This window comes from Malania oleifera, chromosome 1 (genome assembly GCF_029873635.1).
Source record: "Malania oleifera isolate guangnan ecotype guangnan chromosome 1, ASM2987363v1, whole genome shotgun sequence".
Taxonomy (NCBI): Eukaryota; Viridiplantae; Streptophyta; class Magnoliopsida; order Santalales; family Ximeniaceae; genus Malania; species Malania oleifera.
In genome coordinates, this window is record NC_080417.1 from 114,083,241 (window position 1) to 114,111,065 (window position 27,825).

General features: G+C 37.2%; 1 protein-coding gene across 1 annotated transcript in view; it reads right to left on the reverse strand.

Moving 5' to 3' along the window:
* The window catches only part of LOC131162588 (ubiquitin carboxyl-terminal hydrolase 8-like), a 52,269-nt gene that overhangs the window by 15,419 nt on the left and 9,025 nt on the right, over positions 1-27,825 (reverse strand). Inside the window, exons 3-9 of the mRNA XM_058119204.1 lie at positions 27,005-27,146; positions 24,797-24,856; positions 24,618-24,710; positions 19,342-19,719; positions 19,121-19,261; positions 18,824-18,994; positions 17,481-17,738 (exon numbers count right to left, since the gene is read on the reverse strand). Of these exons, the coding sequence (XP_057975187.1) occupies positions 17,481-17,738; positions 18,824-18,994; positions 19,121-19,261; positions 19,342-19,719; positions 24,618-24,710; positions 24,797-24,856; positions 27,005-27,146 (1,243 nt within the window). The remainder of the gene's footprint in view (positions 1-17,480; positions 17,739-18,823; positions 18,995-19,120; positions 19,262-19,341; positions 19,720-24,617; positions 24,711-24,796; positions 24,857-27,004; positions 27,147-27,825) is intronic.

Here is a 27,825-nt window from a genome sequence, read left to right on the forward strand (position 1 = left end):
AAGGGTTGAAAATGAATCCTGCTAGTTCTAGTCGAAGGCCTGAAGATGAAGGGCTAAGGCAGTAGGGCTGCTTCAAGTCGAAGGATGGATTGCTGGGAGAGGGTTAGGGCTGGTTCTAGGCCCTCTGACTACATTTTCTTTATTAATAGGTACAAACATTTCAAGGCGCGACTCACTGCGCCTGGAGCATCAGTGCACCTGCCTGCGCCTTTTGAAGGTCGCCTCGCCTCAACAGGAATGAGGGGCTGGCCTCATCGCCCTGCTGCGCCTTTGACTACTATGAGCATAATTCCCCCTAATTTTAAGCATTGCAATATATAAGAAAGGAAACTTAGTAACAGATATTGCGCCTTTTGAAGGTCACCTCACCTCAACAGGAATGAGGCGTTGGCCTCATCGCCCCGCTGCGCCTTTGACTACTATGAGCATAATTCCCCCTAATTTTAAGCATTGCAATAGATAAGAAAGGAAACTTAGAAAAGGTATGATCCCCCCCTTCTCCTGTTGCTCAGGTGTCATCCTTTTTAGTAGTTTATGTTGATAATATAGATTGATGAGTCAAATGGTTGATCCACTTCTCCCCATCAGTACCTGTCCCCAATCCTTTTACCCCTTCTTCTACCTTGCAATCATGCCTATAAGACCCTGTTCCCCTAGTCTTGTGTACACCACCAACTATACTCAAAATCACATCTTGTTTGTCTTCATCCACATGAAACTACAAAACGAACTGCAAAACTTCTCATAGCCAGATACCTCTTCCAACAATTTTTTTGAGAACAAAAGAAGATATCATTAATAGATAAAATATTTACAAGAGGGAGAATGAGATATCACCGAGACAAACTGAGACACTCCAAAACTGGGAAAAAAAATGCAAGATAAAAGAGATTATCAAGTCAGTGTGTTCCTCCAATCTCTTTGAAACTCCTGGAAGCTTGCCTCTTTAAAACTCCATAGTCGACACAGAACAGTGAGGCCAAGTATTTAATTTTTTCCCAAACCAGAATCTGGTTTAAATTTTTCCTAGAAAACATCTGAGTATTATGTTCCATCCATAAACCCCATAATACCGCGAAAAACCCAACTTCCATAATGTTCCCCTATCCTTCCTTCTACCAAAGCCTGCAAAGGATATCTCTACAAAATTTTCCACCGAAGGAGGACAAACCCAGCTTTATCCCATAATGCCAAAAAGCATAATTCCATATACTCCAAGCAAACCCACATTGCAAAAGAAGGTGAGAAGCTGTCTCAGAGTTCTTGTAACAGAGCACACATACAACAAGAGAATGAGCCTTCATGGGTCTCCTAATTTGCAACAAGTTATTAGTATTTATCTTATTAAGCACAACCAAGTGAACGCCTTCATTTTAGGGGGAACCTTAGCCTTCCAATGAGTAGAGTAGAGCGGGAAAGAAAGAGTTGGAACGAATCAAAAATTCAAAAATGGATTTGCAAGAAAACACTCAACTGGTCCAAAGACCAAGAAAGAATGTCCCACCCTCAAAAAAGTGACTCCCATTCAATAAAGATAACAAAAATGACAGTTACTAGTTTTGATTGGGAGCTTTGGCTCCCTGCTTGGTGTATGTTCGGAGTTTTCTGTATATATTCCTTTTGATCAATATAATTTATAATTTACCAATCAAAAAAAACAAAAAACTAAAAAAACAACTAAAAAACAAAAAACAAAAATGACAGTTCCAACTTCCACCATCTCCCTATCGTTGAGAGGTCTCCGAAAGTGGAGATTCCAAGAAACCAAAGGGCTGCTCAAGTCACCAACTAAAAAGGAAAAAAAAAAAAAAAGAAATGGTTTTATTTTGCTCAAAACTTAGATGAAAGAGACGAGAAAAAGTCGAAAATGGTGCATTTCCAGCTAAGGGTCTTTCCAAAAATGAATATGAGAACCCCTCCCCAGACCAAGTTTAGTGTGATGGGTGAAAAAAGAATAGATCTAAGAAATGGAAGTCCACGGACTCCTAGAGAGCATCTTAAATTAGCATTGGTATCCCACCTATTCTCATCCATCCCAAACTTGCTTCTTATTACTTTATGCCAAAGGGAAGATTCTTCTCGAGGGAAGCGCCATAGTCATTTAGCTAGAAGACCCGGATGTTTTTCGACACCAACTTACCAAGACCCAAACCCCCCTCCATTTTAGATTCTACAAACCTCAGCCCAGTTCACTAGATGGTCCCTATGACTCCCATCGCCAGACCACAAAAACACATCTTGCTATCTTCATCTTCTCACAAACCAAATCATACCTCAACTTTCTCACTACAACCTTTTTTCCTGTTCCCATGAGGAGTTTTAAGGTCTTAATAAAAAGAAAAAGCGCTGGTCCATTTAGGAAATCCTCATCATCGCTAAAAGGGTCAAACGTGGCTCCTTTTCCATCTCACTTTCAAAGGAGGAGAAAAATTGGCCTTCGAGGAGTTTAAGTTCTTCATCTACTCAAAGACAGTAAGCCCTTGGGTGAAAACCTTTAGGGCTCCAAATCACTTCTTCTTGCTTCAATTGAGAGCAAATGCCTTTGGTCATTTCATATCACTAGAGAAGATCCCAACCAAGGGCGTGATGCAAATGGCGTACGCACCATATGAAAAAGAGGCAATGGAATGGAAAAATAGTGTGGGAAAGAGTGAATGAACAGCTCAAAACAACTTGAATTAATCCTTGTGTTGCCTTGATTGTGGCTACTACAACATCTACCCTACAAGCAAGCAATGAGAACAACCCTCTTTGAAACGAACACCTTCAATTTTTGCAAGATTGCAAGCTCCACTTCTCCAAAAATAGAGAACTCTTGCGATGAGAGTCTAAGAACAAGATTTGACAGTAAAGTTTGACCAAGGATTCTAAGGTTTCTTTGAGAGAGAGAGAGAGAGAGAGAGAGAGAGAGAGAGAGAGAGATCTTTCACAATTTGGGAATCAACTCAAACTTAAACACTTTTCTCGAAAAAAGCCAAGTGACCACAACCAAATCCAAGCTCCTAGGCCCAATGTTGAACCAACCATGGGTGATGCAATATACAAAGTCCAACCTAGAACAAGTTAGATTGTAATAAAGGAGAAAGCAGACAGAATTAAAGGAGACAAAATGGGCTCGCAAGGAATTTGTTAAGGACAAGGAGACCAACGTTAATGCAAGTCTAGGCCCAGACACAAAACTACTCAAATAATCATGCGTCTTCATCTAGGGCAAGCTTTTCTTGGACCAAATCATCTCAGGGGGCATGAGGGAAGTAAAAGGAAAGGAAGGCAAGGGGCATGCAATTGAATACGAAGGAACAAAATACTATGAGCATCCTACTCTATAAAGACTCTAAAGGTGTACAACGATCAAAATGAGGTTGGAAATTGACTGTTGGGTTGGGGAGCAAAGGAAAACGGGTGATTGAATTGATGGTGTTGATTGTATTTCTAATGATCTTGATGACTTTGAGAGCACTTCCCTACACCCTCACAGCCCCAAAAATGAGGACTTCTCAATTGAGTACCTGTAATTAGAAGGGGTCACAAATGTTCATAAAACAAAGGTGGCCCTTCTCCTAAAGATGCTCTTAGCGATTCTCAACATAAGGAAGGGGAAGGTTAGGATTCAAACTTAAAGGCTCCAAAGTAAGACATTTAGGGTATTCAAGCTATTAGGGGTACCTAGAGTTTGGATGAAGCTCTAATTATGGAGGAATCTAGACAAAACACTTCAAACTCTTCTCCTAGTGCCTCTCTTTGGAAGTCCCAAGTTCATTTCCAGCTTCCACTTTAGATAGCCCAACTTGTAACCTTGGGAATAAATGAATTTCTTGAGACTACTTTGCTTGTTGTGGCTAACCCAAAAGGCTTATCCCCATCACAAAGCATTCAAATTCTACACCTAATACACTACTATGCCAAAAGAGGTTAACTAAAATAGGGGATTCACATTTAGTGGACCTCCTAGGAGATGAGAGAGACTTGCAATGCTCAAACTTTCTTGATGAGTTGGGTCTTAGCCTCAGCAACAGGGGACAAGGAAGAGAAAAAGATCCTCAAAGTTGAGCAAAGAACTAGGTAAGCTTGTCTTCTCGATCAATCACGATACAAGATAAAAGCATACAGGTAGTGTTAGTAGTTGTTAATGAAGATTCTTTCTTGTAGTGTTCAAGGATTAGGAAATAGTAGGAAGTAGGGAGTGTTGACAGAGCTAATCAATCAAGTTGCTCCCTATAACGTGTTCTTCCAAGAATCTATTATTAAAACTATGGACGCCTTCCTCGCAAGTATTCTAGGCTAAAAGATTTGGTGTTCTTCCCATCCTCAAGAGCTTACAAGGGTCAAATTGTTACTTGGGATGCTAAGGCAGTGTCCTTAAGGGATTGTGTTGTAGATCGTTTTTCTTCTCCTTCCTTGTCACTTGAGGTGAAATGGTTTGGGGAATGGTGGTTCTCGTCTGTTTATGGACCCACTCTATCTCAATTGTAAATAGATTTCTTTGAGGAGTTGGCTAGCCCACTTGGCCTTTGTAACCGCATTGGGTGATGGGAAGGCATTTCATACCATCTAACTTGCTAGAAAGAGGATGGGAGTTTCTCAGGAGAACAGCAACGAGGACCTTTGGTTCCATCATTTGAGATTAAGGGCTTTGAGGATTTAATGCTAGTTGATGGTCTCTTCACCTAGGCAGCTTTGAGAGATTGCACAACTTCTTCTTGTATTGACTGCTTTTTATTCACCAATGAATGAGAAGACATCTTCCTGAATGTTTTGGTTAGATTAGCTTCGGATTGTTACTCAGTTCTTTTGATGTCAATCCCATTCATTGGGCCCTACCCCATTCCATTTTAAGAATATGTGGTTGACACATTTCTTCTCTTAGGGAGTACACTAAGGCTTGGTGGAAGAAGAGCAATATTCAAATGTAGTCAAGCTTTAGAATTATGAGGAAGTAGAAATCTATAAAAAGTAGACTAAAGCTTTGGACAAGGATGTTTTCGGTGATTTAAAAGAGAAAAAACTTGATTCTAAATGAGATTGAGTGATTGGGCAAGTGGAAAGAGTGCACTTGGCTAATGAAAAGGATTGAGCTAGAAGGTGTCAGCCTTGAACGCTATAGTGTGATCCTTTTTTGAGAAGGTATAATTTGGAGATTGAAATCTAGTATAAAGTGCGTGAAAGAAGGGGGTTTCAATATCAAACTATTTCACGAGGTGGTCAAAGGGAGGAGGAGGAGGAAGAACCCGATTAAGGAGCAAGAATTAGATGCAGGATGTGTGATGTAGGACTCTAAGCAAATCTAGGAAGTAATTACATATTTCTACAAGAGTTTCCATAACGAGAGTTTGCATGAGTTGATTGATGAGTGAAGGTATTAACTTGAGCTCAATCAATGAAAACTTTGCTAGGTGGTTAGAAAGGCCTTTTGATATAGAGGAGATCGAGAGGCAGTATTTGAAATGGATAAAGATAAGGCGATAAGGCCCCAGGTCTTGACAACTTCACTATGGCCTTCTTCCATGGGAGGTAATTCAAGGTGGGGCTTAATGGCCTTTTTTCGTGATTTCACATAAATGGTGCGGTGCAGAGGAATGTTACTATCCCTAAGATGCACTAAAAGATGGTGAAAGAATTTGGACATATTAGCCTAGTTGCTAGTCTCTACAAAATCCTTGCCAAGATTTTATCAAAAGGCCTTCAAGAGGTGTCAGGGAGGATAGTTACTCTAGAACTCTACCTTCATTAAGGCAAAATTCTATATGCTGCTCTAGTTGCTATTGTAGTAGTGGAGCATGTGAGGAGGAGGGGAAGGACGGGATTCTTGCTTAAATTAGACTTCAAAATAACCTAAGAAATGGTTAGATAGAGTTTCTTGAATCATGTGTTGGTGAATAAGAGTTTCAATTGGGTTTCGAGAAAGTGATTAAAGGATGCCTATCCACAATGAGTATTTTGTTTGTTGTCAATGGCCAGCCTAGGGAGTAGGTAGTGCTTTCAAGCCTCACAGGGTTTGAGGCAAGGGGATCCTCTCTCCCCATTTCTCTCTAACCTTGTTGTGGACCTATTAGGTAAGATGATTACCCATGCTCATTGTCTTAATATCATTCATGGTTTCAAGGTAGGCAATAAGGAGGCCATATGTTCTATCTCCAACTTGCTAAAGGCATTCTTTTCTTTCTCGAATATGAGTGTGAAATTTCTAAGACTCACTTCACTGAAAATCTTCAAGAATATCTCAATCCCTAAGATCTACATGTCCAAAATCAAGGTAACGGTATCAATGTAGATAGGTGCATATTAGATGGCATGGCAAACTTAGCCAATTGCACCATTTTGGAGTGAACTTCGACTATCTAGGTCTCCCTATTGGATGCAATCCTAATTACACCTCATTTTGGGGCCCAGTGGTGGAGAAAGTGGGTAGTAGGTTGGGGGTAGGAAGAGGGCTTACTTATCCTTAGGAGGTCACATTGCCCTTATTAATGTCATTCTTTCCAACATCCCCATTTATTTTCAAAAAACCAATTAGGGTGGTAGAGGGTTTGGAGAGGATTAGGAGTTGAGAAGCTAAGAGAACTCATCTTGTTAGCTAGGATAGGATTAGCATAATTCTAGAGGGGATTAGGGCCTCAAAAGCATGGTGTCTAAAAACATTTCCCTAGTTGGAAAATGGCTTTGGAGGTTCCCCTTGGAGGTTGTCCCCCTTTCGCACATGGTAATTAAAAGCAAACATGGTTTGCATCAGAATGGGTGGACATCATTAAGAAGTGGCAATGCTTCTCATGCAAGACCTTGGAGATTCATCTCTCAGATAGCCCACTTATTCTACACTCTTACCAAGGTTATTAAAATCGGAAACCTACGTAGCATCATCACTACGATGATTTGCAGGATCAGATCGAAGAATTGGATTAAGGATCATAAGATCTTACTACATACATATTTGAATAAGAAATTTTATGTTGTTTTTCATAATTTCTATGATATAAACCTGCAAAATTTAAGTGTTGAAGACTCAAAAACAAGTATCAATTGTAGGGCCTCATATTACAAGAAGAAAAAGAACCATTCAAATTGTTGCATTCCTAAATCAAACCGCCTTCTAATGGAAATGAAATAATTACTCACAGAAAACCTAAGAATGTAATTTTTAACACAAATCAATCAACAAACAATCATACAACATCAACATCCATTTGTATTTTAAAAAAGATCTAAAAATGAAATAATTACCCATAAAAAACCTAAGAATGTAATTTTTAACAAAAATCAATCAAAAAACAATCATACAACATCAACATCCATTTTTCTTAATTAAAACAAAAAAAAAAAAAAACTTGGCAAACAAAAGCTAAACTATCAAGCTAGCTTATATCTTAAATGTCAGCATCCAAGCCGCCATTTGTCTCATTATCACTAAAACTATCATCAATCACTTAATCAAGGCCATCATTAGAATCATCAATCATCACTATCATTATCATAAGTACTGTTAAATGCATCAATGTATTATTTATCTATTTCATTCTTAATTTTTAAAATTCGCATCACTCACTAATCACCGAAAAGGCAGCCCAGTGCACAAAGCTACTGCATATGCAGGGTACAAGGAAGGGGCAGCCACAATGGATCTATACTATGCAGCCTTACATTGCATTCTTGCAAGAGGCCGCTTCCAAAGCCACACAGGGACAACTCTACCATTGCACCAAAGCTCCCCTTCACTTAACAATCACCAGTGAAGCAAAAAGACACTTTTGAGTCACAATTTCATTCATGTAAAATAGGGCTGTTCAAAAATATTTGAAAACTGATCCGATCCAAAAATCTGATCCAAACCAAACTGAATTTTCGGTAAACTGATTGTTTGGTTTGATTTTGAATTTTTTTTTTTTTTTTTTTTTTTTTTTTTTACCATTTTCAGTTATCAGTTGAGTTTCCATTTTTTGTTCATGAAATAACAGTTACCCAAACCGAACCGATACATGTACTTATTTACAATACATATAAATTATATTAAATATTATTATATAATATATATATATATATATATATATATATATAATGTATCTTAAAGTTATAAAATAGCATGCACAAATATTTTGGGGTGATTAATTTATAAAAAATAAAGTATAAATGCACACAAAAAATCGAAAGCCAAGTAAAATATCTCATTTTTTCTTCAAAAAAATTATAATGGTTTGAAAATTGGTTAGGATCGGATAAACGAGCTAAACCAAACTGTCGGTTAACTGAAGGATTTGGATCGGTTTCGGTTCACAAAAACACCGAACCAAAACTTTTGGTTCGGTTTGGTTTCTAAAGATTCAGTTCTAGTGACCGAACCATGAACACCCCTAATGTAAACTATACTTAATGACTTCCTAAGTCATCTATTTCATATAAGTTTTACATGACAAAAACGAAGACTACGAAAAGTATTTTAGTAAGATTTTTAAAATATGAAAGAATGTAGGATCTTACAATCCCATTACGATCCTACTATGATCCCACTGATCCTACCAAGATCATACCAATTTGCAATTCTATGTCAGATAGGGATCATTTTAATACAGTACAATCATTGGATCTAGATCATGATTTTAAGAACCATGCCTTTTACTAGGGTCGTTCAAGATTATTTGAAAACCGAACCAAACCAAACTGAAAATACGATTAACGATCTGTTCGGTTCAACTTTGGATCAGATTATTTACAATTTTCGGTTATTAGTTTGGTTTCGGTTTGTATTGATCGTGAACCGACGGTAAGCCGAACTGAACCAATATATAATTATTTATAATAATATATGTAATATAACTATATTAATATAAATATATATAATGCCTTTTAAGATTAAAAATTAAGAAGTAAATGGCTATATTTGATTGGTTGTTTATGTAAAGATAGTGTGTGGCTAACCACACCACACCACACCAAACCATAACTCAAAAGGACACAAAATTAAACCCAAAAACCCAAGCCCAGGAGCCCTATCTCATGATTCTTTCTCTTCTCATTCTAACTACTCTCATGTACGAAGCCTCCATAGCTGCCTCGTCTCTTTTGCTCCAAATTAATACCAAGCTGCTACTCAAATATTCGTCAGACTGCCACTTAGATCTACGCTGCTGCAGCTGCTGCCTACTGTCCTCAACAACGCCACCGCCTGCAACGTCATCGAGCCCTTCCCTAATCACCTCCTCCTTTGCCTTGCAACTCCTCCGACAACTTCAACCTCTCCATCACTGCCCTCGAGCCCCCTTCACCTTAAAATACTTGTAGATCTGGCCTAAGCACTCTGTTGAACTCGGACCTCCCTTTCATGGTTGAACTCTCCTTTCCGACCATAAAATACTTGTAGATTTGACCTGTTTTCAGGTTTGCGTCAGACTCAGATCTCCCTTTCAAGGCTTCAACTCTCCTTCCCCACATTAAAATAGTTGCAGATTTGATCTCTTTTTGTCAAATGCCACTTTGATTCTTTGGTTCAATATATAAATAAAGAATCAATTGGTCTTCGGTTCAAATCGAATATCCTCACCAAACTGTCGATTAACCATGTTGTCAGTTAACCGAAGTGTTCAATTCAGTTCGGTTTCGCTCAGAAAATTTTCAAACCAATGAGATTGGTTTGGCTCTGCACAAATAGGTTCGGTTCAGATTCCCGAACCATGAACAGCCCTGCCTGTTACTTTTTTCTAAGTTGGAAATGGGAATTTCATGGATTGTGGGAAATATATTCAGCTGGGAGAGGTTTTGTTGGAGTCTTTAGGCACTCACCTCATTAGACATGTCAAGATTACATAATTCCTCGATGGTTGATTCCTACTCCTTAAGGGGGGTTCTCTCTCAAGATTTTTGTTTTATAGGAGAGAGATCATTAAATTGACCACTTCTTTGAGAGTGATATTTTTTCTGCCAAGCAAGAGATAACTTGAGGATTTGTGTAGGGGACTCCTCTTGTTCTTTCTCCACAAAATCATAAATCCTCAAGCCCTTGTTCCTCCCCCTAGAACAATTTCATCTAGAAGGCAAAGGTTCCTTTCAAAATCAAAGGTTTAATGTGGACTTGGGTTCTTCTATAGGCTTAATACCAACAATTAGTTGCAAATGAGACCTAATAAAGCTATTGAACATGTGCTTCATGTGCTCGGAGTCAAAAGAAACTATTGACCACTTGTTCCTCCACAATTGGTGGCTAAGTAGCTTTGGGTCCTTTTGTTTATAGTTTGTGATGAGCTCGCAGTGCTCCTCTGAAAGGATCATACCTCCTTGATGGTGCGTTACAAAGGCATTAAGAGAGGTAAGAAAGGGTTGACCTTGTGGAGATGTGCTATCTTTGCCATGGTTTTAAAGAACGGCTGTTAAGTAGCGGAACAATTGTTACGTAATAGAAAATGGGGAGGCCAAAACCATTACAGACCAATATTTTCGTGGTGGGGGGAATTCATAGCCATAACGGTCTGTAACAGCCATTACGATCTGTTACACTGCGTTACAGTCTATTACAGACCCTTACGCTGGCCGACACTCTGAATCGGCAATTCCACTTGACTCCACCCAACTTTCTCACGGTTCCCTGATTTCCCCCTCTCCCAACCGCTCCTCCTTGGCAAATCTACCATTCCAAAGACTGAAACCAAGAAATCATACCTTTGATTTTTTGTTGGAAGCTGAAGAATAAGGACCCTTCGTTGCAATCGGGCAGCACTCCCCCTCCTCCATTTCTCCAATTTCTTCGTGTTTGAAGGCTAAGAACTGCCCTCCCCTACTCAAGCAGTCGAAGACTTGAAGCTTTGTCCTAGCCTGTTCGGCAGTCGCAGGCCAGCTTTGCAGCAGCCCCGTGGGTCACCGCCAGCCTTGCAAAAGCTCCGCGAATCGCTGCCAGCCCTGCAGCAGCTCTGCAAGTCGCCGCCAGCACTGCAACAGCTCCACCAGCCCCATCTCCCTTCTGGTCTTTCGTCTTCAAGAGTTCAAGACTTCAAGTCTTCGACTGGAGTTAGTGGACTCTTCGAGATGCCTCCAGCGCACCCTCTGTGTCTCTCACTCTTGAATCTTCACTTTTTAGGTTCCTTTTTGCTTTTTTTTTTTCTCTTGTTTACTTAAATAGTTAAATCTTAAACTAGTATATAATTTATATATTATATCATGTTTAGCTTTATTTATATATAATATAATGCTTTAGTTATTTATATATCATATTATTTATAAATTATATCAAGTATAGCTTTATTTATATATTATATATTAATGAGGTTTACCTAAAATCCTAAATTCCAAATTGCTAAGATTTGAGAAACAAATTTAATGGTCATAAAATAAATATATTGTACATAAATAATTAATATTTTTTTTATTTTTGACTTATTTTATTAATAGATGAAATATCTAATATTTTAAATTTTTAATTATTTGAAGATTTTAAATAAACACTACTTATTATTTTTAATCAAAGATTATATTTTATTTTTATGGACGACAATGGATCAATCTCGATGCCCCTACAGCTAGACTAAGGGCAATGGATCCCGTTTTAGAAAGAAGCAAGAGTACAAAACAACCAAAAATAAACACTAAGGTATTGAAAGGTTTAAGAAATAAATTGGGAAAAGCAGTTGAAAAATTATTAATTTATAATTGGATTCCAAAAAATGTAGTTGACTCTCCATTTATGCAGCCTATGCTTGATGTTGTTGCAGAGGTTGGAAAGGAGGTGAAGGGCCCCTCACCTTATGAGGTATCTGAAATTTATTTGGAGCAAGAGTATCGGAAAATAAAAAATTACATAACTTCTTTTTCTGGCATTTGGAAGGAAAGAAGTGTAACCATTACGTGTGATGATTGGTCAGGACCAACTAGAAAACACATAATAAACTTTTTAATTTACTGTGATAGAGGCACCGTGTTTCATAAGTCAGTTGATGCCTCTGATGTGCCAAGTCAAACATCTAAATATTACTTCAGGCATAGTAGTCAAAGGCGTAAGGCGAGCCAAGGAGCAAAGGGTATATGAAGCTGAGGCATGAGGCAAAGGCCCGCGCCTCAATTATTAAAATGCTGTAAAATGCCTATTTGGGGTAATTGATATATGAACATATGAATATCTAGTAATATTAGAATTTAAAATGCCAAAACATTCAATAGCAAAATTGGAAATTCAATGAAATTGCCAAGGCCAAAAGCATCAACAATTCATCATAGTTCAACATCAAAAGAAAATAGTACAATAAAAGATTTCAAAGTGTTATGTATTAAACTATTATGTATTATGTTTTAATTACAAAACAGTAGCTAAATTCAGTAAAAAAAGTATTATGTATTAGTTATAAACTTGCATTAAATTACATATTTAATTACATATAATATTATAAGAACTAAGAAGAAGCAGCTGGCAGCAGATACATAAAATAATATAAGAAGAAGCAGCACGCAGCAGAAAGAAGAAGAAGAAGAACTAGAAGCAGCAGCAGGCAGCAGGCAGAAGGAAGCAGGCAGCAGAAAGAAGAAGAAGCAGGCAGAAGGAAGCAGGCAGTAGAAAGAAGAAGAAGAAGAACTGAAGAAGAAGAAGAAGAAGAAGAAGAAGACAACTTATGAAGGTCCAAAGGTTCAAAGGCTCGAAGACGAGCTAGCTGCTGGTTCGAAATGTCAAAGACGAACTCACGTTGCTGGTTTGAAGGCTCGCAGACGAACTCGCGAAGGCTCCTGCTGCTTCAAAATGTGGAAGAGGCACTCGCGAAGGGTCGTGTTGGTTCAAAATATCGAAGACAAACTCACTCTGCTGGTTCGAAGGCTTGAAGACGAGCTCACAAAGGTTCCTGCTGGTTCGAAGGCTCGAAGACGACTCACGCTGCTGGTTCGAAGGCTTGTGAAGGCTCCTGCTGGTTCGAAATGTGCAGCAGTGCAAACAAACTCGCGAAGGGTCGTGGGGCTTTGAGGGGTAGAAGAGGGCTAGGGCTCTATTGGTTTGAATCGAACGAGGGCTAGGGCTCTGTCATGAAGGGCCTTTGGCTATTTCTCTATTTAACAGGCTCAAAAATTTCAAGGCGCACCTCAAGTCGCCTGACGCCCCGATGCACCTCATCGCGCCTCATCTCGCCTCTTACAGGTCACCTTGCCTTGCATGGGATGAGGCGCTGGCCTCCTCACCTATCTGCGCCTCGCGCCTCATGCGCGCTTTTGACAACTATGATTTCAGGAAGTTTTCTAATTTTGATTGCATATGCAAAATAGTATTATAGACTTGTATATTTTTAATTAAGTAGTAATAATTATTAAATCTATAATTTCATTTCAAATTAATAGACAAGGTGGTTGAAGAAGTTGGAGAGGAAAACGTTGTCCTAGTAGTGACAGATAATGAAGTTGCAATGAAGGCAGAAGGGAAATTATTAATGTAGAAGAAACTCAATCTCTACTGGACAGCATGTGCAGCTAATCATATAGACCTTCTTCTTAAAGATATTGGTAAAAAAAAATAATAATAACGTGAAGAAGGTCTTAGAAGATGCAAGAACAATAATAACCTATTTTATTTACAACCACACATGGACAGTGAATTTCATAAAGAAATTCATAAATAATAGAGAGTTATTTCGCCTTGCCATTACTCAATTTGCTACCAACTTTATTGTCTTGGAAACTATTGTTAGGCATAAACAACCATTGAGGAAAATGTTCACATCTGATGCTTAGAAAAACTCAAGGTTTGGGATGGCAAAATCAGGTCCAGCATATGATGCAAAGAAAATTATCTTAGGGAAAGAGTTTTGGCAAAAGACCTCCGATATAATTAAAGGACAAGAACCCTTAGTAAAAGTTCTTAAATTGGTTGATGGTGATGAAAAACCAACCATGGGTTTCATATACAAGGCAATTGATAGGGCGAAGTTGGCCATTCAAAAATATTGTTGGTTCTACAAAGACTATTGGAAAATTATTGACAATCGGCGAAGTTTTCAATTGCACCAAGATTTGCATGCTGCTAGTAAGTGTAAATAAAATACAATTTCTTCTTATTTTAACTTCTAAATTATGTATAGTTGCATTAAAACACTATTATTGATTAATATTTGTGTATATTTAATTTTAGGATATTTTTTTAGCATCCAATTTCTTTATGGTGCCCCACCCTCTCCTAAAGTTGCTAGAGAAGTCACGGATGGGGTTAAAAAAGTGATAACCAAGTTGGTACCTGATATAAATACTCAAATTAGGACTATTAATCAAGTAAGTATTGGTTCTATTAAATTGAATAATGAATTATTTCAATACTCTGTAATACTTTCTAGAATATATATTAATATACCTAATTAATTAATTATACTTCACAATCAACCTTGTTTAGTTGTTGCTGAATCGGGATAGGCAGGAGACATTTAGAACCCCGTTGGCTCAAAGGGCAGTGAAACAAAAAAATCCTAGTAAATATAGCTAAAAAATGGACGAATTGATATATTTTGTCATTTTATGTTCAAATTTGACTTTTTAAAAATACACTACTAACATAAAACTCTCTTTAATTACTCATGCAGTCAAATGGTGGATTCATTATAGCATGTGTGCTCCTGAGCTCCAAAGAATAGCAATCAAAGTTCTTAACTAGACCAAATCAGCTTCGAACTGTGAGTGTATTTGGAGCACTTTTAGCCTCATCCATACGAAAACGAGAAATAGACTAAAGTACATGAGACTACAAAAACTTGTTTTCGTGCATTACAACATGAGATTAAAGTTAAGACATACAATGAGAATAAGCAAACAGGAAATTAAAGATAGTTTCAACCTTATCAATTTGGACTATATTTTCGAAGTCCATGGTTAGAAGAGAGAAAGACCCCATTACTCGACAATCAAGACAACTCAAATTGGCTAGATGAAGAGGTTGGTGGTACTACAAAAGGAGGTGATCAACCAACAATAAACGTGCATGGTTCAAGTTCAAGCCTTGAACGTACACAAAGTGATGACAATCTTGGTTTGAACCCACCAAGTGATGATGATGGCGGTAGTGGTGCTGCAACTAGGGCTAGGGGTGATGGTTGGGGTGGCAGTGTAGAATATGATTATGGGTACGACACAGGGACATCATTTGTAGGGGATACATATCCTCCTAGTCGTTATGAACTACATGATATACCCGAAAATTATGACCTAGGTATTCCTCCACAGTACCAATCTTCACAACCCAAGAGGAGGAGTGCTACTGGTGGTGGTACTAGTAAGAGTCATGGTGCACAAACTAGAAGAAGTCACCGACAGTGAGATAGTGATTCTGCTGAAGATTCATATGGCGTGGTTCGTAGTTTTGGCAACTTTGGTTTAGATGATTCATCATCACAATCATATGAATCTCATCTAGCATATCCACCACCTCAACACTATGATCCATATTATGCGTCTCATCTTTATCCTAGTGGGTCAAGATCTCGTGAGTCTTTTTCTACACACTACCCAGAGCTAGCCCCAGCCCCAACTTATGGATATTATTCAAGATATGGTCAACGAGGAGATTATGCATCTCCTATATTAGTTGGATTTTCACCACCCATAGATTTTCAGGAGCACCAACGAAATAACATAAACATGGGCATATTCAGCTATATATTTCCACAAGGGTGGGGGGATAATTCCCAATCCCAATCTCAAGATAGAAATGCAGATTATGAATGCCCTCCACGTCATTCTTTTAATTTGTAATATTGCATCCATATATTCAACTATTGATACCAATCATTTTTCAAATTCATGTATGTGTATATTGAAAGACTCATTTTTAGTAATTTAATGTCTTTAATTAATTGATTCTTCATTTTAATTACATTTCTACATTTTTTTTTTACCCATTGAAGTAATGCACTAAAAAATATATGCCTTTTTTTGTAAATAGCGCACTAAAATTAATATAAAAATCATATTGCCTATTAAAAAGCATTTCTAGGTTGAATAAAAGCAGTCAAAATTCATTAAAAATCATGTATTAATGGATTTCATGTTTATTTTTCAATTTTGGCATGTTTGTACATCCGTAAAATTTCACAACCATTACACCTGCTTCCTATTACATAACACCCACGTCTTCCGTGACAGTTAAGCGATGTTACCCGCGACTGCGATTTAAAACCATGATCTTTACTCTCTTTTTGAAATCTTTGAACCAAAAAAAAAACTAGGATTTTTAATGGCAAAGCTACTCCCTCTAGCCTTCTTTGGGATAGAGTGATTTTCCTTGCTTCCTTTTGGTATTATTTTGGTTTTTCCAAGGATTGTTATCATTAGATATTCAAAGGAACTGGAGGGGAGCCTAGGAAACATGGATGCCAGCCCATCACTCCATGAAACATATACAACACATAGAGAAAATTTATTTATTTATTTTTACTTTCGAACACAGTTGAGACACTTCCCAACACTTCCTAACACAGCAGAGGGCACCCCCGGGACACTTCTTGCACCGAAACACTGCATTTTTTGTTGCCCCTTAAATTCCGTTAACTCCCAAAAAAAAAAAAATTTACAGACAGGTCAAGAGATTAAGAGTCAGGTTTTTTGCCACTGTACCAGCCTTGTAGAGTACCACTGGACATCCAAGCCCCCAAAGCTCCCCCTTGTAAAGTCATCGCCATTTTGCCACTCTTTGTTAATCTGTGATTCTTCTTTATAAAAATTTCTTGACAAGCAACGCCCATAGCCCACAACCATGCCCCTGATTTGTCTTTTCTGTTGTTCGACCAATATTCTATAATATGAAATTATGAATGTAGCTGATAATTGTACAAATGTAGTTTGTAAAATGTGTAATCTATAATTTTGCATGAATGGTGCTTATATTTTATTTTTTGAATCAAAATTGCCAAATATTTGTCATATTTCAAAGGAAAATAAATATTAACATATCCCTGCATGCTGTATCCTCATTTTTTTTTAAATAGATGTATCGCCATGTCAATGTTGTGGTGTATTTGCGTCTCGTGTCAGTATAGACGCTTCCGAGAGGGAAGCTTTATTTAATTTTTGCTTTATTCATTTTTTCTTGTTTTGTAGGAGGGTGTCTTATCCTCTACTCCTTATAAATTCTTCTCTTTCCCGTCAATGAATATCTTTGTCTATCCAAAAAAAAAAATAGGGTATGATCTGCCATTAATCTTTTCAGTACATCTCACACGCAAGTTATTCCATATTGTGTGCACATGTATGCGCAAACAACTCAGAAAATGCAACTAAAAGGGCTACAATCATACTATAACTACATGACCAAGTGTTCAAAAACTAAGAAAGCCACACTAGTGAATCCAAGTTGTTCCATACATGCATTCACACATGCATACAAAAGTTATACAACTATACAAGCATCATTTATGGCGTGGTCAGTTCACAATGTGGTCAGTTATAGTGCTAGACCCATATATTTAAAGGTTCAAATGCAAGTATCTTTAACAGGAATACAAGAAAATCAGAGAACTAGTCATAACACAACATAGCTATTTGCAACATACCTCAGCCACCAGTAAGTTCTCATCACTCCTAAAAGAACACACATTTCTCAAAGCCTGAATAAGATCCTTGCAGCTTCCAAATTTGGGTACAGTTACAGTCGCCAGCGAAGGCAGAGCAGATCCATCAGAACTTGAAATTGTTACTGTCATCGTCCGCATTGTTGTTGAAGGTAGTGGCAGTGATAGATACATGAAAGGGTCAAATGTAACCGACAATTTCTTGCAAACAGGACAAACTAATGTAGACCGATATTGACCCTATAAAATATTATAGAAGAAAAATAAAATTATATTAAGCTGAATGGAGGAAAAAAAATTCAAGTTATCACCCATATACAAAAGCCAAGAAACATTGAGTGCTCCATCTTGACTTGCTAAAAAACAAAAGCAATGATAATTTTAAAGCGGACATAGGAACCTAGGAAACACACATACTCAAAAGGGCAGGAGTGTCAGTATCTGACAGATACAGCCCCAACACGGTTGGATACATGTCTGACACATGTCCAAAATCATTTTTTAAGTTTTTTTTTTTTTCTGGACACATTAGGATACAGCTGGACACGCCTGGATACATTTGGTATGTTCAGACACACCCCAAGGCAAAACTCTGCCTTTTATATAAATTCAAATCAGGGAAAAAAAAAATGAAAAAAAGAGCTGGGGCAGGAGAAAACAAGCAGGTCAAACACTTGACAACCAGTCTGGAACCCTAATGCTCACGACCCATCCTCCCAGCCTTCAAACCTCCCCCCAGCCTCCACTCGCCAGAATCTCAGCCTCCCAAACTCCCTCCAGTCATCAGAATCAGCCTTTCGAACTCCCTCCAGATGCCGGAATCTCAGTATATGAAGGCTCACAGCCTATTCTCTGCTGAAGGGTCCAACACTCAAACTCAAAGCCGAAGCTTCCTTTCTCTCAATGGCCTTGGACCTCTTTTCCTTTTCTTTAATATGAGTTGTTAATGATTATGCAATTCATAATTGAGAATGAATGATGCCTATTACCTCAACATTTTTCATTTAAAAGGAAAAATGTGCCTAAATTAATATATTTTTAATATTGATTAACTAACGTAAATTGCCACATCGCCATATCCATATCATGTTGTATCCGCATCCATATCCCAGATCGGTATCAGTGCTTCCCAGATAGGAACTTAGGAGCCCATTTGAGAGGATTTTATCAATGACTTCTACGAAGTAGCATTGTCCCCCAACTTCTAATTTTTGACACATCATGATTATGACCATCACAGATTAATTGCCTTGTATCAATAAATAAATGTCATCAAAGGTTCAATCTAGAAGACGTGGCAACCTTAGATTTAAATGTACACTCACTTGGCACACATCTACTATTACAGAGTCATTGCGAGCTAGATGATTCTGCCAATACTCATCTGCTATCTCTTCATCCGGACAGTCATCCGCATCCCTAGCTTCTGTGTAAGGCTTTGATTTCACACGATTAAGATCTTCGTGAAGTCCATCCAACAAAAAAGCGAGAAATTCCTGCATTACAAAAGCAGAACTTAGTAAGAACAGTTGTTCTAATTGCCATAGAAATATTGATCCAAATATCATACACTTTTTTGGGAAAAAATATGCAGTGTCCAGAAGCAATAAAACTTCACTCACTTGGGAATCATGCTGGTTGAAGCCACTGAACTGAGGAGCGAAACTAGCAAGCTTCAACTTGAACATTCTTGGAGCCACTGGTGCTGCTCCTGGAACCCATAGCTTCCTCAACAAGTCACCAAACGCTAAAGCAAGCTCACCCTGACCAAAATGAATGCTTATCATAAGTTCATAAACAAAACAAAACTATAATAAGTATAGCACAATGTATAATCACATACACGCATTCCCAAAGGATTTTCATAGTTTATGTCTTTTCTATAGTCTCCAAAGAAATAATCCACAAGCTTTGTAGTGTGTGCCAAGCACTGGATGGCACTGTTCATGAAGCACGTGTTTCCAAGATTCTGCAATCCGGTCAAACCCAAACAGAAAGAATCTCTATAACCACTATGAAATGGAGGGGAGTCATGGCTTCCATGAAATGTTGAACTGCCAGACATTAAGGAGTTCACATCACCAGTGCTCCCATTTATTGTCTGTGAGACACTGCAATAGGAACCTGCTCTCTTAGATTGTTCTAACGCCATCTCTTCCTTCATCCCTTCTCTAACCTTCAACGAATCTGATGATCCATAAACTTGCAATTCCAAAAGAATCTGGACAGAAATTTTTGAAAATTATATAAGAATGTCATAAAATTATATAAATACTTAACAGACCAACAGTGAAACAAAATAATTTATGAATCACAAATCCTTCCAGCAAAAATATTAAAATTCAGAATAAGTTTCTCCTCATCTATAAAATGTGCATAATGACACTTTATCATTTGATGCTGTTTATACTTATCTTACCCCTACTCTTGTGAGAAGAGATTATAGTAGTCTGTTCTCGTTTCCATTTTTTATTTTTATGTTTTTACTCTCAAGGGCTGTTTTGGTTAACAGGATCTTTCAACATTCCCACATTTGTTTGGAGCAATAAGGAGGCGTAGCAGTAACACCTGTCCCTAGTAATGCAATATCAACATGAAAATTTGGGGATCTTCTTCCCATGCTCTCCCACAAGTACTTTTCATGAGAATCTCATTCCCATGGGCGTCCTATTTTTGGGACTATATTGTCTCCTATTCTGGCCAATTATAATGTTATACACTATCATTACGTTTAGAATAATAATTATTATCATATTAAAAAAAAGAGAGCAATAAAAAAAAAAAAAAAAGTACTATATCCTTGTGTTGGAATTTTTTGTCACTTACCAAAGTTGAAATTTTTCTTTGTTCGATAGAAAATAATTGCATTAAAAGAAAGAAGAAAATAAAAACATCAAAGCATATGATATCCTCCTAAAAGACAGGAAAAAAAAAAGTTACAATAAGCCCCCTCCCTTCAACCACTTAGAAGCCCCCGGGGTAAAAAAAAACAGCCAAAAGAGTGAGCTCAAAAGAAGCATGCAAAACCATAAAAAGACGAGAGGGGGTTGCTTGGCCATCGCAAATATTTGCACTCATTTCAATCCATGAAGTCCAAGTAAGGGCAAAGACAGCACATCTCCGAAAGGCAAATTCTTTCGTACTCCCAAAACCCATTGTACTGCACCAAAAAGTATCGAAGTCCCAAGGTAGCACCAAAATCACATCAGAACTTTTTGACAAAAATTCAATTTGGTACACATTTACTGATTTTTTTGCGATGGAAATATGATTATTCTTCATATATTGTTCCATACAGTGGCCAAGCAAACAATGGTAATCGTTTTTTTAAATGCCTGCCAAGATTCCCATGCCTAACCAAACATTGATACGGGCAAGGCTAATTCTTTCTTACTCCCAAAACCTATGTACTGCACCAACAAGAAGGTATCAAAGTCCCAAGGTAGCACCAAAGTCTCATCAGAACTTTTTGACAAAAATTCAATTTGGCACACATTTACTGATTTTTTTGTGAAGGAAATATGATTATTCTTCATATATTGTTCCATACACGGGCCAAGCGAACAATGGTAATCGTTTTTTTAAATGCCTGCCAAGATTCCCATGCCTAACCAAACATTGATATGGGCTTCCTCGTTACATGCCAGGAATCTTACAATGCGAACCAAAACAAAAATATTCCCATGAGGCAGGCATACCATTCCCAAAATGGGATTCCTGGAAATGTCTTTCAAAAATTTATTCCGCACATCAGATAGCACCAGAGGTTACCTTTGATTCGAGGATGGAATAGGCTAGGAATGGAATAATCATACTTACAAAAGACATGTTTTATCATAAACAAAGAATGGATATTCCCAATTTTCACTATAAGAATGCCAGTTCCAATCCTATTCCATGCTAGATTGAATAACACAAATTTTGCATGTGACTTTCATAAATTACTATGTCCCCATACAATTTATATTCTTACCCCACTCTATTGCATTCCATGAATCAAAATTAACTTATCCTCTTGCGAAGCCCCAGTGTGCAGCGGTACAACACGAGAACAGAATATGACTTCTGAAATTATTTGCTTTGATCCTTTTAGAGTTCTCCACTACAAAGAGAACAGTCTTTCATATCAAAGTCCTAGAATTCAGCAGTGAAGGTTAGAAGACAAGTAAGCCTCTTTACAAACTTTGAAAACCAGTTGATGTAAAACAGCCACACTGTAGACACACCATCAACTAAACTTTGATAGCAAGCCAATATCAAAAACAAAAATCAATTTATAAACGATATATTTAAAATCACAAGTGTATCATATTTTATCAACAATCAAGACGTATGGCCTTGGGCAACACATGCCTAAATTACAAGCTCTGTTGAGAAGCATATCCCGTATAGTGACACAATGAGAGGCCCAATAGCAGATAGGAAAACATTGCGGGCAATTCCTAAACACAGATCACTAGAAAGTAACAGATTCAGTAACATATTTAGGACAATTCAAATCAAACACACACACACACACACATTCAGTGGTAGGCTAAAAAAAACTGATTCTGTAGTCCCTAACAAACAGCACACACAAGTATTGGCCTCATCCTCATAAAAGCACATTGGAGACTAGAACACAATAATGAAGAACCAATGAAAGGTGACACATTCAGTGATGTAATTTTTTACTGACACATCCATGGAACTGAAATCATTACTAGACAGCTTGAATAAGAATAAAATCAATTTCTTAGAAAAACAATATTTATCACCATTTTTATCCAAACATCCAATGGAAACACTAAGTGGAAGATAAAGCACATAACAACGAAAGTGATCCAGATGTTGCTGTCATATTTAGGAATGCATTTAGGAATCCACACATGCAAAATGGTGTAGCTCTTTTTCTCCCCTCTTTCATTTTATGGAGGTGGGCAGCAGAGGAGACCGAACCCTAAGGAGGACCAACCACAAAAATAAAGGGCACTAATGGATAACACCATGTTTCAGTCCAGACTTCCCAAGTGCCTCTTCATATTTGCAAAATTTCTCTTGAAGGCTAGACCTATTGTAAGTTGCAATTGTTTCAGGTGTCACTTGAACATCCATAAAGAGAGAAAAACAGGGGAACTTTTTGAAACAAGATATCTTTACTTTGATAAATATATTCTTACAAATCATATTCTGATTGGAAGAATAAATTTCTATGTTAACTAAAATGCAAAAATTGGAAGGAAAAAAATCCACTAAAGATGTTTCTTGATGATGAATGATCGTTCGCCGTTACCCAATTGAAGTCCCAGCAAACATCATGGACCTTCCTCTAAAAAACCATGTTCAGCAAGTATTAGTAAACTAGTCCTTTCTTTATAGGAAAAGAAGTGTTCTAAGGAAGAAGAGTTACAATCTAAAAGAGAACAAGAGATTCTTGAAAAAATACAGCTCCATAAAGAAAGAAAACTCTAATTCCTGCTGGCCTTTCTTCACCTTTCTAGCACCACCATCTAGACAAACTTCATTTCCTCCAGGACTGGCATCCATTACCCATCTTACCCGAAAGATATTAGGTTGCTACATTCTTTCCACTAGTTTCCACCACAAAAATAGTCAGAACCCTTTGCTCTTCTCCCAGACCATCTTCCTCAAAAACAGGAATTCCTCCAAGCCTTCCATCAAAGATAGAGGCACATATGATAGAGCTCCAAGTAAATCAGATGAATTTGGCATATGCCCCTGCAGTTCCTGAATTTCATCCAATAACAGACCATCATCACAAGTAAACTCACTATAAGCCTCACTTTCATACTCCAACACAACTCCCCATTTCTTTTTCTCCATACCCTTAATATCCTTTTCTTTTGAATGCTCTTTTGACTGTTAACATCTGATAAACCTAATTGCCCTTGCCCTTTACATTGCTAATTCCCCCATCTATGCTTCGTTCCGCCACCACACCAAGATTAACCTGAACACCATCCCCACAAACTGCCTGAACCTTCATATCTATACCCCCATCGATATTAAGCAAATGGTGCTTGTTAGTCAATCTCCCATCATGTAACTTTTCTCACCAACTAAAGAAGCAGGAACATCATCTGAATTCCCAGATCTACCTACACAATTCCTGGCTCTTACCAAAGCTTGCCTAACAAGACCCATGGATCCATTAGCTTGCAAAGAAGATGCAGCTACCTATTCTCTGATTGCAGATCAACCCTTTTAGGAAGAATAGTAATTCCCTTCATCAGTGAAGATTGAGGAGCCACCATATTAGAGAGACAGCATCTTCCACTAATCTGCAGATTAGGATTCAGCACCTCTTCATATTACAGGCCTGATTTTATGGGAATTAATGGGCTGTATACTCTTGGCCATTAAGTTTTGGGCTAGCTGAAGAATGCCCTTTTCAAATACCCAGAAAGTGGCCCACATGCAGAGTAATATTCATAATGCCCGGCCCAGCCCATTATAAATACACACCCATTCCATTTAGTCAGGCACACTTTTTGTAAGGCCCAGCCGCTTCCACTCCTTGCAGCCTTTCTCAGAAACCCTAGCTGCCTCTGTAACTTTAAAAACTGAGTATCCACAGCAAGGGATGCAAGGCCAGGCATCACGCTCAGCACTGCACACCCAAAACAATCACAGATCTGATTTCTTCCGTCACAACTTGGCTCCACAATCAAACATTACTCCCTCACCTTTGTGGAATCATTAGCCATCCACAAGATTCCTTAGCCACCAAACAAATTTCCTTCACAAACCCTCACCACCCACCTTCTTCTCAACTGGGAACAAAAACTGAATTTTTCACCTTTCCATCCAAACCTAACTCCAAAAAAAATCCCTTCATTTGTTGAAGAAAAGCCAGCCAATAATGTTGAAACTCCAATGAGCATAGAGAGGTGAGGAACCATAAGGATTCCCATTGATAAAAGAAATTTATAAGACATTTCGATGAGTGTAAACAAGTCCATTTTTCGCTTCTTCAAAACCACTAATAAGCCTAACAGACATTCCATTTTGATATTCAGCCATATTTGGGGAGCAGCTTTGTCATATATATCTGAAGACCTCAACAAAATAATACAGATATTTAAAAAAGAATAACGATTGAATAAATCAATGAGTTACCTCACTGTCTGGTTTGCCTGGGCAATGATTGGATAATTTAATTCTTTCGTTTGAGAAAAATAAGGCTGTCTGCCCCGAGAAGTCCCAAATACGCTGCCGTCCATGAATTGAGTGAGTGATGCACTCCAAACATTGAACATTTGTTATTGGAAAAAGTAATATATGATTAGCTAGCTCACCAACCCAGCCTGAATACCGAATATATTGTGGGCCTTTTCGTAAAACTCAATTGCATTATCCTGAAAATGTGTGTTGTAAAACAAAAGGAATGGGTTTAAGTTTCCTGAAAATGCGTGCCGTAAAACAAAAGGAATGGGATTCAATTTAAGAGCCAATAGCAGGCTACAGATAATAAATAAAATTAAGAAAACTACGAATTCAGCATTGATTGCACTCGAATTCTAATAAGACCAAAACAATCTACAGCTATATTTATATAATCACCAGGACAAGAATTCGTGTACCATGCAGTAAATTAGAACTTACACAATGATAATCAAAGCAAAACAATGCAAGATCAAACAGCATGCAACAACAAAAAATAAAATAAAATAAAATAAAATAAACTTCACAGTCAATAAAAGAAACCAAATTTTGTTATTTAATCCCACCCACAACTTTCACCTTCCATGATAGAGAAAAAGAAGAAAAATGCAAGACCAAAGAGCATACAATAACAAATACAGAAAATATCGAGTCCGCAGCCTGTACAAGTTACCTTTTCACTGTCACTAATGTGCCTTCTGGTTTAGGAAATCTTAGATGCCCTATGACATCTAGATTATTGGGGATCTTGTGAATGCAATTTTTTTAGGAGATGCTCATCCAGCGTTCATTCTCTGGCTTTTTTGGGGGATTGTCACAAAGGCATTGGAGAGAAGCTCTTCTGCAATCTTTTGATCTTTGATCATTGTTCATTGTTTTATGTGGACACCGTGTCCTCAGATTTATTGTACGTTGATATCATTACTAATAAAAATTTTCACTTATCCCAAAACATATGATACACATGTCTTGTTCAAATTAAGAATATCATTATGTTCCTAGAACACGGAGATATTATTGTCATTTCAGTATCACCATTTTTCATAATAAAGCATATTTCCAGAACCCCAGCTACCCACTCAACACAGGCATATCAAGATTTGCACAAAATTAGCTTTTGTGGGGAATCTAGACATCCATAAGAAATATTTTCCATATTCTAGTTATAATATACTCCTTCAAAAAGATACATTTTTAATCGCATTTCCAAGTCTACAAGTATGCATATAAAATAAATGAAAATTTGCATTTTAAGACTGCCAGGTAAGAGTACTAGGATAAAATATTATGATCCCACATGCATAAATTATAATCGAATGATCTTTTATAGCAAAGAAAATTTATTAAGAAAAAATAAAAATAAAAAATCTCCCAAAGACCCTAAAGAAATGTGCCAAAAAGAAACAAAAAGAAAAAAAAAAAATACTTTATCCCAAAGCAAAATGCAAGAAGTCTTCTGATCCTTGATATTTTTACCATTTTTCAATTGTCATACACAATACAATTGCTCTTGTACCACTAAAAATGAGTTTAAAAGTAGAGCAATTAATTTTAAAAATTTTTATTATTTAATTATATTTTTATTATAATATTTCTAATTTGCATTCTTTTGCTTTTCATTATTTTAATCATATTTTTAAATTTCTATTTGAGTCAAAGGCAAAAAATGAACATGCATTGAATTAGGTTTTTAGTTTTTTTTAGTTTTCAAAATATTAACCAAACAGGTTGTTTTTTTACAGTTTTTTCTGCTTTCTTTTTCATACTTTTCAGAGTGATACCAAACAGCCCCTAAGAAACTTTTCCTTAGATTAAATCTTTGAAGGTAATTACATGAGCTCTTCAAATTGAGGCTTAAAAAATTACTCTTTTTTTCTGAAAAAAGAAATTAATTTGGAAGAAATAAAGGATTACAGCATGAAGAATAAGGCATCCTCCAATAACTGAATGAAAATAACAACTAGTAAGATAAAAGGACAAACGCCTACAAAAAATAGCTAGTGAAGCACAGCATCAATAACACTGCAAGTTGTCAAAAGAAACACCCAAAAAAAAAAAATGCAGAGCCAAAGCGATTCGTTGATATACTACTACATTCAAATAATGCACTGCCCAATTGACATGTTATTCCCCCACATTATAAGATTTTACATAAGTTTAGAAGACAAATTAACTCCAAGTAGAATACTAAATACCTGAAACTAAATCTTTCAAAAAACAAAGTAGATAATGAATTCTGAATCAGAATGAAAAAACCCATATCCTCACATTCAAAGGCCTGGTTACTTTAGCCCTATGATAAAGACAAATAATGGAAGAAATTGCAAGACCGCAAAACTGACCTTCTGACTAATCTTTACCACCAAAGAATTTGTCTCTTTCAAAAATGAGAGCCTGATTTTTAATGGAAACACACCCTTCACATCAGCTTCTGCAGCTAGGTGGTTTCCGAAATTCATCAGTGCTACTTTAGAATCATTATACCTATTGGAAAAAGCACATAAATCAATACTAAGAATATAATAAGATATATTAGCTCCTAAAATCAATACATAGCATTAAATGCATTCAAGCATAATCATACTAATACACATGATCTGTGCGCATACACACGCTGACATGCACATCAAGTGTAGGCCATCAAGTCTCCTATCCAGGCAATGTTAACAACAGCCACATATTGGGTCTCCACTCTGTGAGAGTTTCCAGTGGTTGAGGGTTGACTATCCTCCTTGGTTGACAAGCATAAGGAGCCACAATAATGAAAGAGGAGATCACTTACAGTTGACATCATGTAAAAAGCAACTCGGACACTTGCATAAAGCACTCAGGCAAGGCAGTCTTTGAGGCCCATGATAGCGCATGTATGGCCACCCAAGTACCACCCAGTCAATAGCCTTGGGGCATGTGACACGCTCAAGTGAAAGGGTTTTGTTGTTTATGTTAAGATACTCCAAAAGAGTTCAGAATTATTTAGAAAGCGATCGAATGAAGCAATCTATCATGGATACTATATTTTAACCTATACATAACTGCAAAGCATTTCATTAAGAATTTTGTTGATTACTTATGTCATATTACATACATAAATGTGCACAACTTTAAACAATGGTCATTGGTCTGCTTTTTATCTGTTGTAAAGCAGATAAAAATGTACTCTTCT